Raw genomic sequence first — 15,510 nt, forward strand, 5'->3', positions numbered from 1 at the left:
GGAGCTGGCGGCGGGGAGGAGGCAGCGCGGGCGGCGGAGCGGCGGGATGCGGCAGTGCCGGGCCGCGGGGCTCCTGGGTGCGCGGGGCTGCCGCCGGTGGGGCTGCGGGGGGAAGGGGCCGTGCTCGCCTCTGTCTGTTCGGCTTCTTTCCGACCTCGTGCACCTCTCTGCTCCTTCATGAAATTTCTGGGGGAGAAAATGGATTTTCTGAGTTTGCTGCTTCTCTTCTTCTCGGCAGTGGCTGTGAGCAGAGCTCAGGTGCAACAGGAGCCGTTGGCAGAGACCACCGAGGGGGCTGCAGTCAACATCACCTGCTCACACCCCAACATACAGATCGGGTATTCCATCTACTGGTATCGTCAGCTCCCGGGCCGAGGCCCCGCATTCCTCGTCAGCGCTGTCAAAGGCTCCAAGGAGGTGCCGGACCCGAAGGGGCAGCTGTGGGTGTCGACAGACCGCCGCTCCAGCGTTCTGCGTCTCGCCCGGCCCCGGCTCGGGGACGCGGCGCTGTATTACTGCGCCGTGGGCGCACGGAAGCGAAGCCGGGGCTGCGGCCGGGCACGAACCGCTTGGGGCGGGGCGGGGGCACAGTGCCGTCCGGGCCCGCAGGGGGCGCTGCCTGCATGGCCGCCAAACTCCATCCTGACCGAGGTACGCCGCCCTGAGCTCTCGAGCAAAGCGACCGTAGCAGCCAGTCGCTGCCACCAGTGTCAGTCAGACACAGCTGTTTTTGAGGTAGGTAGGCTGGCATAAGTGACAACACAAGCTGTGTTTTACATCCACACAGTCCTATTCCATCTCCTACTCTCTTGTCCTTCCCCAGGGCAGTACATATGAGAGCAGGAGGAGCCTTGTTCCTCAGAGGCTGCAGGATGCTATGTTCGTATGGCCCTCCGCACAGTTTTACCTGTGAGTGCTGCAGAGGCTGTGTTCTCTTTGGGGGCAGTTGTAGGCATAAACACTCTGCTTCAACTGCAGGTGCAAAGCTAAAGAGAGCAGTCTCTACAGTGTGTTATTACCTCTCATTCTCCTGGGAATGGAGAAGGACCTCCATAAACATTCATCCTATACACTCAAGGAGCAAAGTCTTTCTCTTTGTACCTCTGGAGGCTGTGCACGTCAGAAGAAATATCAAAGACTTAAATTAAGATGCAGAAAGTTTTAATGAATGTTTAAATAGGAAAATGAGATCACTCAGAGCAGAGGCTCCACAGTACAGGATTCCCATGATCCCATGTTTGATTTCATGCAGGGCACATGGCTTATTTTCTATCAGAGTATGGACTGGTTCTGAGGAATCTCACATCCTAGAGGTTAACAGGAAAAAAAAAAAAAAAAATCAGAGAAGATGTGGAGACAGAGATAAGTAGGAATGAGGAATGACAGCTGAGACATGAGGCAGGCTGTCAGAAAGCCCAGGATTGCCCCTTCCTGCCAGCATTTCATAGAGTAGCTGAGGATGGTCAGGTATTCTGAATGCAGGGGCTTGAAGATGTCTTGTTGATACAGAACCACGTTCCTGTTTTCTGGAACAATTTATCCAGGACCAGCGGCTTCAGCAGGGCGGGCACCTTCTGCCACAGGAGCGGCTGCCCAAGCCGGACAAGTCAAAGCCCCCCGAGGTGATGGGCACGCCCTCAGAGCTGAGGATGCGGCCAACAGCAGCGGAGGTGGAGGAGCCCACAACGGTGTTCTGCAGGAAGGAGCTGAGGATGGGTCCGGGCAGGGTCACCACCACGGGAGAGGGCTGGATGACGATGGTGGAGGGCTGGCACTGCCTGACACAGGGCTCATTGCAGCTGCTGGCCAGAGGGGTCGGGCCGCAGGGCCGGCATGGCACACACTGGGTGTAGCAGGACATGACTTGGGACTGGAGGTGCACCTGGGAGAGAGGGATAAAAGGAAGTAGAGCATGAGGATATGTGAGAGGCAGCCTGGATACCCAAGACAACTACTAAGGCTGGAGGAGAAAGCTGAGAAAGGAGGTCACGTTCCTTCAGTATGCCAGGACCCTACAGTGAGCTCTCTGACCCAGAGAGACTTTCTGAGTGCATCAATTTAAACCCGTGTAAGCTGTGGCCCAAGCAAAGTTTGTACAGACATTATCTCCACTGTGGTCTCCCATAGCATGGCACCCACTATCTGATAACATTTCTATTCAGTTAAGAGGATAACAGAGGGCTTCAGACTTACCTGGTTCCCAACCAAAAGAAGGCAAGAGAAGTGGATGGAAGAGATGGGAACTGGGCTGCCTTTTATATTGGTCCTTCATCACTGCAGGACCACAGGCACGGTTGATACAAGCCTTAATTTTCTGACTATCTAACCTTGAACGCAAGCTGTCCCTTCTCATTACATGGGCTGTTTTTTGGTTTCCAGCAGTTCTACCTTTCCATTTCCAAATTAATGATGTGACCATTCTCTAATGAAGGTTTCTTTGAAGTTCTGTGATTAAAGGCTCAAAAATTCATAGGGCAGAATTGCAGTGATGAGACTGAAGCCTCAGCTCAAGTGATGATCAGATCTGGAGGAGGCAAGTGAAGTCAGCGTAGCTCAGTGCAGAGGGGCTGTCATGGTTTTATCACTTTTGTTGACAGTATTCCACATCATAATATCGTGTAGTGTATTGAAGTTAGAGAGCTAATTCTCTTCTTCTATGGATTGCTGATAGTTTTGTTACCTGTCTCAGAAGAGAAGAACGGACTACAGTTCCCAGAAGAGTTCTCTGTTCCATTTCCATTTTTCTGGTCAGAAGATAAATCTACCTGGGACAAAGACTATTTCTTTTCTGCTGTATCAAAGATGGGTGCAAAAAATCAAAAGTAGGTCAGAGAAGACTCGTTTTAGGTCTAACTAAAAGAGATCCTTGAGAAAAAGGGATTGTTAACAGAATTGAGATAAAATTATATAAAAGAGTGTAATGGTAGACACTGGACACATTGTCAGAGAAGCCAGGGCAGACACTTCCTCTCAACTGCAACCGTCCAACCCATTGCTTCTCTACTGAGTTCACCATCTATCAAATCCACATCTCTCCATCTCTCCAGAGGATGAAAGTCCCCCTTCATGTCCTCGCCTTATCCTTGCCCTGTCAACAAAGATTGCCTTTCTTCCAGTCTACATGAGACCAGCAGAAAAAGGATCGTGTAGAGGCAAACGTTGGAATGCAGACAATTGTAAGGACTCTGAAGAGAGAAATGTTCTCATCTGGAGAGCAAGCTGTCAGTACACGCAGTAACCAGCAGCTGACAGAAATTTGTGCCCATCCTCTATTGCAGGTATCCTGCTGATAACCTGTCTGCCTCCCCCACAGAGAGAGAGCAGCCAGCAGAACCCCAGGAAGGCTTTTGGGGTCTTCAGGTGTACAAGGAGAGAAGAAAGGGAAGAGAGAAGAGGGATTAGAAGACAGAGAAATTGGGCTTTAGTCATGTTTTCAGAGAGACCTAGCTGCCCTGTTTTTAGAAGAGAGCACTGGACACTCAGCCTTCCTGACATCAATGGCCACGTTCTTAGTCCTCAGTTCAGCAACACCTTCTGGGTCCCCAGGGGAGCTGGTCTGGAATCTCATCACTGGCTTCAGTGAGTGGGGAATCATCTGCTGCAGCAGCATCTGTAAATGTAGGAGGGTTTTCAGCACCTGGAGCTGATGAGAAACTGTAACAGCTGCAGATGCTGCCAATGGCAGCAGAGGTGGAGGATCTCACAGTATGGCTCTTCAGGAATGAGCTGTCAATGGGGGCAAACAAGACCATCACAGGAGGGGTCGCAGTGACGACGTTGGTCTTCTGACACTGTGTCATTGCAGCTTTTGACCAGCAGGGTCAGGCCACAAGGCTGGTACGGCAGGCACAGGATCAGGGCTTAAGCTGTATGTGGGAGAGACGCTGAGGAGAAAGCAGATCACAGAGACATATGAGGAGCAGACCACCACCCTCCCATGAGCACACCAATGTAGCATTTTTTTGGCTAATGGAATCAGAGAATTTTCCCTAGATCAGGCTGAACAGGAAAGCATCCAGGTAGGTTTTGAATATCTCCAGAAAAGGAGATTCCAAAATCTCTCTGGGCTGCTTGTTCCAGTGCTCTGCTCACTCATGCTCAAAGTGAAGAAGTTATCTTCCATGTTTGGATGGAGCTTCCCGTGTACTAGTTTGTGCTTTTTCCCACCTGTTCTGTCACTGGGCACCTCTGAAAAGGATCTAGCTGCATCCTCTTGACACCTGCCATTTCCATATTTATAAGCATTGTTAAGATCTCCTCTTTGTCTTCTCCAGGCTAAACAGTCCCAAGACTCTCAGCCTTTGGTCAAAAGGAAGATACTTATGGCCATATAAAATTGCAGAAATAGACAAAATGCAGTCTTTGCTTCATCCATAGATGATCTAAAAGGAAAAGCCAAATGCAATGAGGCTCCTGTCTCTCTCTTATTGGAAAATCTGTCTGAGACAAGCCCCACATAGATTCTGACACAGTCCCCCTCCTACCCTCTCCCTCCCATAAGAATCAGCACCAGAACCCAGCACATAAGGTATCTGCATAATCAAAAATAATGTGGGAGAAGGGTTTCAGACCCACGTGGTTACCAAGAAGAAATAGGTGAGAGATGTTGATTGTAGGGTGAAGGAATCCAAGGAATTATGGTGACCCTGCAATGCCCCAAGTGCAGGCATAGCCTTCATGGAAGTGACAATTTTCTAAGGTGCTTGTGAAGAATGGAAAACAGTCCATGACATGAGCTGTGTGGCTGCTTCCCTTAATGCTGTTTGTTCATTTCCTTGCTTATGCCACAACCATTCCCTCCTGCAGGCTTCTTCGGAGTGCTGAAATTGAGAGGCCATAGCTCTTCTGGGCCAGGAATGAGTGAGTGATGGCAGAGGACTCAAAGTGCTGAGATGGATCCATCTCAGGCAAGTGATGCTGGCCTGGGGCTACCTTGCATGCAGATCTGTCAAGTCTTCCTCTTTTTCTCCATTCCAAGCATCTCCAGTGGTCTTCTGTGTTTAGATGCCATGGCAGGTGGGCTGGACTGCTCACCAATTTCACCTGTTTCAATTCTCTTCCTCATTCCGTCAAACTGTGTGACCTCCTTGGGCTCCTCTCGCTGGGCCATCCCTGCACGTCTTCAAACTGTGCTGGCAGCTCATCTGGAGCCTTGTCCTGCTCAGAGCACTGCAGCCTTGCCCTACCACAAAAGTCCCCAGTGACTCCTCAGTCAGCTCCGCATGGCCTGACGTTCTGCTTCTCCATCCATGTGTGTGCACGAGCATGACTGATGAGTGCACACACGTACCTGAAGTGTGTGTGAGCTTTTGTTTCTGTGTTTTGTGTTTCTGCGCACTGTTTGAATGTGCTTGTATAAGAGATTTGATCTAAGAATACCTGTATGCAGGCACAGGTGCGTTTGTGTGTTTGCACACATGGCATGTACAAGCGCACATGTACACAGAATTGGACTAACCATGTGCACAGGTTCAGCTGGTCCCGAAGCCCACAGAGTCCCATCTGTGTACTGGTGTCAGGTACTGGTGCAACCTGGGCATCTAAAGTTTGAAAAAGTGCAGGGAAGGCTGATGTGTTTGTGTGTAGCTGATCAGAGCCTGCAGCCTAGATCTAGTCTTTCCCTGGTGCCCCCAGCATTTCCAACACTCATTTGCTTCTATAAGGCCATCCCATCTTCTGGCTCAGGTGGAAAGAAGTTTCTATGGGAATCTGTTGGCTTCTTTGGGATTAAGTAGTCCTATTTTCAGAGGACTGTTTGTCAGAGGATGCAGCAACTGGGAGAGAAGGGAACACCTAGAGAGACCAGTAGGAGCGATGTAGTGACACTGGGGACAGTGGCTTCAATGAAACAGCAGTGATCATGCTGTCATTGCTAGAGTCATAGCAAAGGAGAGCAGGACATTGGTGACCAAATTGATATTTATGATTTAATCAGACCACACCAGTTGACACATGGTCGTGTTTTTGTTTTCTCTTCCACATGTCTCCTAATCTTGATGGGAATGGCCTCACCTTTGTCACCGTGGGAAGCAAAAGGCACCTGAGGACCCCAGTGTATGTCCTCCTTAGCAAGTTCATCTTCTTGAGATCTGGTAAAGCATTGTTCCCAAAACTGGAGAATTTCTGTGTCATCAGGAAAAGCACTTGTATTTGCAGGTGAAAGGCAGTCATCTGAGGATCACTGACTGTCTAATCTTCTCAGTGTTGCCCTTTGATTCACATACACAATTACAGCAGTAATATCACTGTGCACTTCCCCTGTGGTGCTGGGACCCTGGCCTTTGGGAGAGGAATTTCATGGTTCCTGTCCTTACTGACCAAAGTGCTCTGCTTTCATGGTAGTTTCTGACACTCACCAAAAGGAATTCTGCACTTGTGCTTCCATTTCACCACTTTTTAAGAGATTTCTTTAAAAAGATACAAAAGACTGTGTTGGAATTGAGGCAGGACTCAAAAGGATTGTGGTTTAGCTTCCATTAAGGCTACATGTCTTTGTCTGTTCTACCTCAGCATGTGCTATGATTCCATGATTCCCTGCATTTCACAGATGATGAGATGATTTGTGGATGCTGTGTTTCTTTCAACAAAAAAGGGAGCCAGGATTGGCCTGGCTGAAGGTGTGACTGAAGGCTTCTAGGTAGAAAACAACAGGAAAGGCAAGACACAGGGAACAAGTGGATTCTCTCCTCTTGGGAACAACTGGCTGCTGATGACACTGCGCTGATGAATGTTGTGGTTGGGACACCCCCGCCTGCATCCAAATCCAGCACTGCCATCATCCCCAAATAAAGCCTCACCTGACACCTCCCAGCAGCAGCCCTTCTGCACTGTTGAGGCTTGGCTGAAGTGCAGGAGATCTGACTGCAGGTGCACAAAGCCTGGGGAATGCAGGGGAATTTCAGTATCAGTTTACATCTCCCCACAGGGAGAAATACACACTTGCCATGCTTTGAAAATCTTTCCCTCAAAAACATGCCTAGACCAAATGCTTTGGCAGTTGCCAGATTCAATGGTTCTTTTGCATACATTACATGTTCTTGTTTCTCTTATCCTAAGACAACCACTGTTATGTCCAGTTAGCTTTTGTCACTGCTGTTGGATTTAGTAGAAGCCACCCTTCTTCCACAGAAGCAGGGAAGTGTGTAGGGTGCTGCAAATATTTGATGAGTCTGAAGTAGGAAATACAATCACTCCCAGAGTAGACACTGAGTGTGGGGAGCAGCAGGAGCAGACAAGAATTATTCCTACAGCAGTGTTGCCACAGGGCCCTCATTTCAGGGAGGCAAGCAGGTCACTTGAGGCTGGTGTTGAGGGGTACAACAGAGATCTCTGAGGAGAAAAGACAACAATAATATTCTCTAAGAAGCTCCGCTTGAATGCAAAACAGTGCAGATATAGACAGCACATTGTTTTCTTGTGCTGTTCAATTTCATTTTCAGGCTTTATGCTTTATTTAGTCCTTGCACCCTAAGAGTAGCTGGAAGAGAGACTCAAGCATTTCTGGTCAGTACAAATCCATTTGGGCAAAATGCACTGGAAGAGTCCAAGAAAGGGAAATATCAGCTTGGGTCACTCCTTAGTAGCTCTTTGAGGCCCTTCTTGCAGGCCCAGCTCCTGGTCATGACTTCATCTCTCACACTGCTCTCAGGAAAATTCTGCTGGACTCTTTTTCCTCCTCCTGTTCTGTCCCAGGGATGAGAGAATGGGACCAGAAGTTGGGTGGCATTCTTTCCAGATCCCCAAAGAAAGGCACAGCAGTAAACTGTGAAAATAAGTGCTGTATTTAGTAAAACACAACAGGGAGAGGTCTAGAGACAGCAAATAAATCCCAACTCCCTTCTGGTGCTGGGAACCCCATCTTTGTTCTGCATTGGACAGAACCAGTGGATTTACCCAAGTCACACTGTGCAGACCCTTTCCATAGAAGCTCCATCTTCTTTTCACATGAGAGAACTCTGTTTCTGACATTATTCCGTCCAGCACACGGAGCACAGCTGGGCATGCTGCACTCCAGCTGATTCCATTACTGCAGTTCCTCAGGGATAAGGGAAGGGCTTCTCAATCCCTAAATGCAAGGTCCAACAGTGCAGACTTGTCAAGCCAAGGATGCAGAGATCGACATATCAGTTGTATTCCATTCACTCCTTCCTACAGTGTTTCAGAGGAAATGTCTTCAGATGCCATTGTCAAAGACACAAGGAACAACACAGTAATAGGTGGCAGGCAGCCTGGTTATACAGCAGGCAAATCACATACAAGATTGAAAAACTAAGGGCAGGGAATGTTATGTGCTTAGATTATGATGAGATCATTTTGACAGCCTGTCCTATAGTCCCCTCACCACTAAATCGGTGAATTATGGCAAGGGTAAGTGTGCAGTAACGTAGGTGGAAAACTAGACGATCTGCTGTGCTCTAACCGTTGTGGCTGCAAGTCAGACCACAGCTGGGAACAGGAATCAATAAAGGAGTCTCTCACGGATCAGTGCTGAAACAGTACTGTTTGATTTGCCATTAATCTTCAACAAGACTGGACGAAGTGCATTATAAGCATTTATATATACTTCAAAAAGGAGTGTAAAAGTGAAAGTGTCAAAGCCTGATGCTCCACACTCACAGCCGCCCGCCCCGGTGCCGCTGCCGGCCTTTCTCGGGCTCCTCGAGCGGCGACAGCAGCACCACGGGCGGCAGCAGCTGCGGGACCCGGGGCTCGGGGAGCTCTCGGGGTGCCGCGTTCCCGGGCAGCAGCACACGACCCGTTGCCGCTGCCGGGCTTTGGATCTGCGGCAGCGCCGGGCACAGCGTGAGGAGCAGGATTCGGCCGCGTCGTTCTCCCCGACCGTTCCCGTCCTGTCTGCCCTCGCCAGCCCTCCTCTCTACGGATGCTTCAGGAGGGCAGCTTGTTTCCCCTGTGCCAGAGGAGGTTTCCTACCGTTGCCCAGATCTCCGCCTACACCGCAGAGTCCGGGCTACGCTGCACTACACGCAAAGCCCAAACCCCGTTACACGCGCGCGGGCGCCCAGCACTGGCAGCCCGCAGCAAGCCCGAGTGCCGCCGGCGCAGGGCGCAGCCCCGGGGCGGAGCTGGCGGCGGCGGGGAGGAGGCGGCGCGGGCGGAGCAGAGCCGGGGCTGGCGCGATGCGGCAGTGCCGGGCCGGGCTGCGGGGGCTGAAGGGGACCGGGGTCGCGAACGCCTCTGGACTACTGGCATCTTTCTGACCTCGTGCACCTCTCTCCTCCTGCATGAAATTTCTGGGGGAGAAAATGGATTTTCTGAGTTTGCTTCTTCTTTTCTTCTCGGCAGTGGCTGTGAGTAGAGCCCAGGTGCAGCAGGAGCCGGCGGCAGAGACCAGAGAAGGCACCGGCATCAACATCACCTGCTCACACCCCAGTATACAGTCCAACGACTACATTCACTGGTACCGTCAGCTCCCGGGCCGAGGCCCCGCATTCCTCGTCAGCGCTTTTAAAGGCTCCAAGAAGGTGCCGGACCCGGAGGGGCAGCTGTGGGTGTCGGCAGACCGCCGCTCCAGCGTCCTGCGTCTCGCCCGGCCCCGGCTCGGGGACGCGGCGCTGTATTACTGCGCCGTGGACCCACGGAAGCGAAGCCGGGGCTGCGGCCGGGCACGAACCGCTTGGGGCGGGGCGGGGGCGCAGTGCCGTCCGGGCCCGCAGGGGGCGCTGCCTGCATGGCCGCCAAACTCCATCCTGACCGGGGTGCGCCGCCCTAAGCTCTCGACAGAAACGAGCGCTGCACCCATAGCATCCGTGATTCACTGCCGCCAATGTCAATCAGACAGAGCTGAGCTTGAGGTGGGCAGGTCAGCACGCCGCGTATTTGTGGGAGCTGCAGGAGTGACTGCATGAGGTGTGTTTGACACCAGAGGGACATTCACGCAGTCCTGTTCCATCTTCTATCTTCTCCTTCTTCCCCACTGAAGCACAGATGTGAAAAAGGGATTTCCATTCCCAAAAGCCTGCTGGATGGCTTTCACCCATGGTCTCCCCCACGTTCCCAATTTCATGAGTGGACATCAGTGGTTATGATCTCCATTTGCAGGACGTGTGGCTGTAGATGTGGGAAGGTACACTGCAAGTTAAAGTCTGATTGTCACTTCCACTGCAATAGCCAGGCATATCTCCTTCTGCTGCAAGGTTTAGTGACCAGTGACAGAGCCTCTGTAGTGTGATTTAACCTCCCTTTCTTCTGGGAATAGAGAAGGGTCAGTTTAAACCCTCATCTTATACCCACCAAGGGTAAAACCATTCTCCCCGGGCCGTTCCAGAGACCATACATGGTGGGAGTTTACACTGAAAGCTCAAAGTGAGATGCCAACATCTTTACTTAATATTTAAAGACAGAACGGAAATCACTCAGAGCAGGGCCTCCACAGTACAGGATTCACCTGAGTGAGTTCATGCAGTGCATGGGGCCTTGTTTTCCAGCAGAGGCTCTCAAAAGGAGTATGGAGGAAAAAAACAAAAGGAAGGAAGAAAAAAAAATGGAGAGAAAAAGGTGGGTGCAGGAATAGAGAGACATAAGCCATGTTTTCAGAAAGCCCAGGATTGCCCTTTCCTCTCACCAATTCCTAGAGTAGTGAGCACGAACGGGTGCTCTGTAAGCACAGGATTGAAGAATTCCTTCTTCATTCAGCACCACTTTCGTGGCTCATGGAAGAATTTCTCCAGGACCAGTGGCTTCAGCAGGGCGGGCACCTTCTGCCACAGGAGCGGCTGCCCAAGCCGGACAAGTCAAAGCCCCCCGAGGTGATGGGCACGCCCTCAGAGCTGAGGATGCTGCCAACAGCAGCGGAGGTGGAGGAGCCCATATCCATGTTTCGTCACTCTCAGTGTTGTCTATCAGACCACGTACAATCCCAGTTTTCCTGCAGTTTTGAAGCTCCTGTTAATACAGGAAGGCTGCAAAGATGTCTCCCCAGAGCCTTCTTGTCTCCAAGCTGAACATTCCCATCTCCCTCAACTTCTCAGGCAATGTGCTCCAGCCCTTTGAGGATCTCCGTAGTTCTCCTCTGGAGCCACTCCTGTGGCTCTGCATCCTTCTCATGCTGAGGACCCCAGGCCTGGATGCAGTATTCCAGACTGAATCTCACATGGGCCAACACTGCCTGGCACAGAACCTATCCCCAGGAATGGTGCTGTCATCCTTGCAACATACAGGAATGACCCCATGCTGCATCCCAATCCTGTGGTGCTGGCAGCATGTGGAATCTGTGTGAAAGTAAAGCGCCCATAACACAGATCCCCACAATGTGCTGATGTGAAAAGAACCTGATCCCTTATTGGAGAGCAGCAGTACTACATGGAGCACAAGGGCTGTTTCATCAACAGGGCTCAGGGTATGCCGAAGGATCTTGGTACCTGGGAGAAGACAGTGTTCTGTATTTGGGCTGATGCATTCCCATGTGACTGAGGGAAAGTACACGGATGCTGCTGAGTGCAGAATCTAGATGCACTGACATGTCTCAGAGCAGGTGGTGATTTCTGCTCTCACAGAGGGTCTGTCCTGGAGAAGGGTAGGCTTGTAGCTGGTAGCAGTACTGACTTGTGCATCCATTCAGCCATAGGTAACTTGGAAAAATGTGGGCCAGACAGGAGCTCTGCAGAAGGTGTTACAACTGTAGAGGGATGCTTTACCCACAGTCCATCCACAGGCACCACAGAGTTTTGCCCCCTGGATCTGGAGGTTGAATACATAGGAAAATGGAGGAGACAGAATGTCATCAAACATGAGACAAATTTGCCTTCCCAGTTGCTGATGGTCTTTGGAAACATCATTCTCTGAGTCTTCTTCCCCAGCACAGCTCCACCCAAACCAAGAGGAACACTCTTCCCAAAGAGTTTGATGGGAGTTCTGGCTTCCCTGGGCCTTCCCCAGGCACAGAAATCATCTCCTGAGAATGACATTCATCAGCATTCCCATTCTCATGATTTTCTGAAGGGTCAAGGAGATCTGTTAAGGAGAAACACATCAAGGCAGGGACTGATGGTCATTGGTGGTGGAGGAACATCCTGGAATCTCTTCCTCTCCTTCAAGAGAGAGTGCTTGAAAAGTGAATGTCTGCAGTGTGCACTGACCTCCAGTAAACAGAGGAGTGATGGAGTTTTCCTGGCTTGTTCTCATCAAAGGCATTGCTTTCTCCTTTGGCCACCCTCTACGCAAGTGGAGGGAAAAACAACAACACACAAACACCAATGCAGAAAAAAATAAGAAGAGATGCAGAAAGTGTTTAATGAGTCTGAAGAGAAATGATGCCACCCCAAGCAGAGGCCCTGTGCACAGCGAGCAGCAGGAGCAGACAGGAATTAGTTCCTCTTTCCTATGGCAGCATTGCCACAGAGTCCTGTCTCCCAGCCCAGAGTTTTAGGGAGGTAAGCAGGTTACTAGGGTGCATTTTGGGGTTACTAACAGAGATGTCTAAAGGGAAAATACAGTAATAATGTTAGATAGGAAGAAAAAGAGTATCAGCAGACTTTCTCCATGTTGTCAGAGACTCCAGGCTGGCCTATACATCTCTGTCTTGTGGGGCTAAAACAGGAGCACAACATTTTTTATTCTCTCAAATGCCATTTCCAGCATTTCTGGGGGTCCTTGCCTGGGTCAGCATCCAACATCTTTAGCAGGGGGGGCACCTTCTGCCACAGCTCCGGTTGGAAATGCAGGAGAGGTCAAAGCCCCCCGAGGTGATGGGCACGCCCTCACAGCTGAGGATGCTGCCAACAGCAGCGGAGGTGGAGGAGCCCACGGCGGTGTTCTGCGGGAAGGAGCTGAGGATGGGTCCGGGCAGGGTCACCACCATGGGAGAGGGCTGGATGACGATGGTGGAGGGCTGGCACTGCCTGACACAGGGCTCATTGCAGCTGCTGGCCAGAGGGGTCGGGCCGCAGGGCCGGCATGGCTGGCACTGGTCACAGCAGGACATGTCTCAGGGATGGAGGTGCACCTGTTAGGGGAGAGCAGGGAGGATGCAGAACATGGGGCTGCGTGAGGAGCAGCCTAGCATCACACTATGAGGAAACCAATGTACATGCAGTGCTGGGAACTTAGGGATGTCCAAGGGATTCTTGGTCTCATCTTGACAGAGTCCAATGAAGGTTACTGGGGCCAAGACCAATAGGTGGCCTATAACCCACCTATTTACCACCCTCCTCCCATGACAGTCATTCTCCCTACTTCTCGATCATGACAAGCAGAAACAGGCATGGAACAGAACTAATAGCAGCTGTGATTTCCGCTGAGCTCAGAACTCTGTTTGGAGAAGGAAGAGAACAAGAAGGGGCTTCACACTCACCTGGTTCCCCAGATGAAGAAGGCAAGAGAAGTATATGGGAGAGCAAGGAGCTGGGCTGGCTTTTATAGTAGACTCAAGCTGCCTCATTTCCAGAGGCATCCCTAGAAGCAGTGATTATTTTATGACAAGAATCTCTTTGAATGCAAAACATCTCAGCTAATGTTATGGGCTGTGTGTTGGCTTCCTGTGCTGCTACTTGTCACATCCTGATTTATGTCACTCCCTTTGCCCATGAAAGGCATCTGTTGAGTGGCAGGAAGAAAAACCCAAGCATTTCCAGGCAGCACACATCAGTGTGGGCAGAACACTCAGTTCACGTGCTGGAAGAATCCAGCAAATCCAAATGATATCAGCATGATTAGTGTGAAATAACTGGAGCCTGTGGGCAAGTGGATTTATGCAGTTGCCTGTGGGTACAGAGGTTTGCATGTCTCCACGTATGTGCATGAGGAGTTGAGTATGTGTTTGACTTGTGTGTCCCACATAACAGCTGTTCTGGTCACATCAGGGGCACTTCAGGGTGCCAAAAGATTCTGTTAATCTCTGTCTTCCTGCTCACAGAGCTAATGGACAGGAGAGGAATTGGAAGGCACTTGCAAATATCATCACCTTCAACTACCTGACCTCATTAGTGCTAACCACAAGGAAAAGCATGTTCATGAAAGCGTTATTAAAATGTCTGTCAACCCTGACAAGCATGAGGCATCATCCACATCTCTAGAAATTCTTTGCCAGCATTCATTGACCACCTTCACATTAAACTATTTTTTTCCTGGTGATGCCAGTTGTGGCAATATTGTTCAGCTTGCCAATGCTCCTTGATGGATACACTGGACTCTGTTTAGGTAACAGGAAGAATCTGTGCCCTTGTACTAACCAGATAACAGTGATATGCTGAACATCTTGTATTGAGTAGGTGAGGGAAATTCTGCTTTAAATCAGCTCATTTTTTGTAAGCAAGTATTGTGTGAGTGAGGCCAAGAGCTAACTGAGCATTGTTGGACATGGGGTTCATGCACTGAACACAGGGAGGAAGTGTAATGACTTCATCCTAGAGGGTTGTGGGACCACCAGCACAAAAATGTGGAATGTGCGCTCTGAGGCAGAACCCTATGTCCATGATGTTATGTGGAAGTATGGAATATCTGTATACTGTATGGGAAAGCATTTGTGTATGTGCAACATCAGTAATGAATATAAGTTGAGGATGTTTTTTGAAACATACACATGATAGCTGGAGCTCATCCCTCATGCATGCAGATGTCTTTAGATGCCATTAAGAGACATGAAGGACAGCGAGGCGGTTTGGAGCAGCCCGGGGCGGAGCTGGCGGCGGCGGCGGCGAGGAGGAGGCGGCGCGGGCGGAGCAGAGCCGGGGCTGGCGGGGCTGGCCGCGGTGCTGCTGGGTGCGCGGGGCTGCCGCCGGCGGGGCCGGACTGCGGGGCTGCGGGGGGACGGGGCCGCGCTCGCCTCTGTACGATTGGCATCTTTCTGACCTCGTGCACCTCTCTCTCCTCCTGCATGAAATTTCTGTGGAAGAAAATGGATTTTCTGAGTTTGCTGCTGCTTCTCTTCTCGGCAGCGGCTGTGAGCAGAGCCCAGGTGCAACAGGAGCCGTCGGTAGAGACCACCGAGGGCACCGGCATCAACATCACCTGCTCACACCCCAGTATACAAGCCAGCTACATCTACTGGTACCGTCAGCTACCGGGCCGAGCCCCCTCGTTCCTCGTCAGCGCCGTTACAGGCTCCAAGGAGGTGCCGGACCCGGAGGGGCAGCTGTGGGTGTCGGCAGACCGCCGCTCCAGCGCCCTGTGTCTCGCCCGGCCCCGGCTCGGGGACGCGGCGCTGTATTACTGCGCCGTGGACCCACGGAAGCGAAGCCGGGGCTGCGGCCGGGCACGAACCGCTTGGGGCGGGGCGGGGGCGCAGTGCCGTCCGGGCCCGCAGGGGGCGCTGCCTGCATGGCCGCCAAACTCCATCCTGACCGGGGTGCGCCGCCCTGAGTTCTCCACAGAAACGAGCGCTGCACCCATAGCAGCCATTCGCTGAAGCCAGTATGAGTCAGGCACACCTATGTTTCAGATTGGCAGGAGGGCACAACTGACAGCAGGAGCTCTGCTGGGCACCCTAGAGATCTCCACACATTTCTGTTTCTATTTCATGTATCACATCATCCCATTCTTCTAGGAATGGAGAAG

At 51.2% G+C, this 15,510-nt stretch overlaps 1 protein-coding gene, 1 pseudogene and 1 gene segment (V, D, J or C); 1 reads left to right on the forward strand and 2 right to left on the reverse strand.

Moving 5' to 3' along the window:
• Position 1: 1 nt before the first annotated feature.
• On the forward strand, positions 2-15,439 carry LOC125684501 (T cell receptor alpha variable 4-like). The segment is given in 3 exon segments: positions 2-77; positions 239-417; positions 15,068-15,439. Coding segments are annotated over 3 exon segments (504 nt in total).
• Positions 999-3,603, reverse strand: LOC125684519 (feather keratin Cos1-2-like). Of its 2 annotated transcripts, none has more exons than XM_048926709.1 (3): positions 3,444-3,603; positions 2,681-2,788; positions 999-1,882 (listed from the first exon to the last, which is right to left on the reverse strand). In XM_048926709.1, exons 2-3 carry the CDS (start codon positions 2,738-2,740, stop codon positions 1,556-1,558), a joined length of 387 nt encoding a protein of 128 aa, XP_048782666.1. In that variant the 5' UTR covers positions 2,741-2,788; positions 3,444-3,603; the 3' UTR covers positions 999-1,555. The 2 variants fall into 2 exon arrangements, with proteins under 2 accessions (XP_048782666.1, XP_048782665.1); XM_048926708.1 differs by having other exon boundaries at positions 2,681-2,791.
• LOC125684509 (feather keratin Cos1-2-like) lies at positions 11,871-13,713 on the reverse strand (annotated as a pseudogene).
• Positions 15,440-15,510: the final 71 nt, after the last annotated feature.

The sequence above is a fragment of the Lagopus muta genome, chromosome 25 (assembly GCF_023343835.1).
Source record: "Lagopus muta isolate bLagMut1 chromosome 25, bLagMut1 primary, whole genome shotgun sequence".
Taxonomy (NCBI): domain Eukaryota; kingdom Metazoa; phylum Chordata; class Aves; order Galliformes; family Phasianidae; genus Lagopus; species Lagopus muta.

Bases quoted from the DNA above. Each gene is read 5' to 3' on its own strand.
- LOC125684519 (XM_048926709.1), bottom strand. From the start codon at position 2,740: ATGGAAATGGAACAGAGAACTCTTCTGGGAACTGTAGTCCGTTCTTCT. The intron at 1,883-2,680 runs GTAACAAAACTA...CCTCTCTCCCAG, and splicing joins GTTCTTCTCTTCTGAGACAG to GTGCACCTCCAGTCCCAAGT.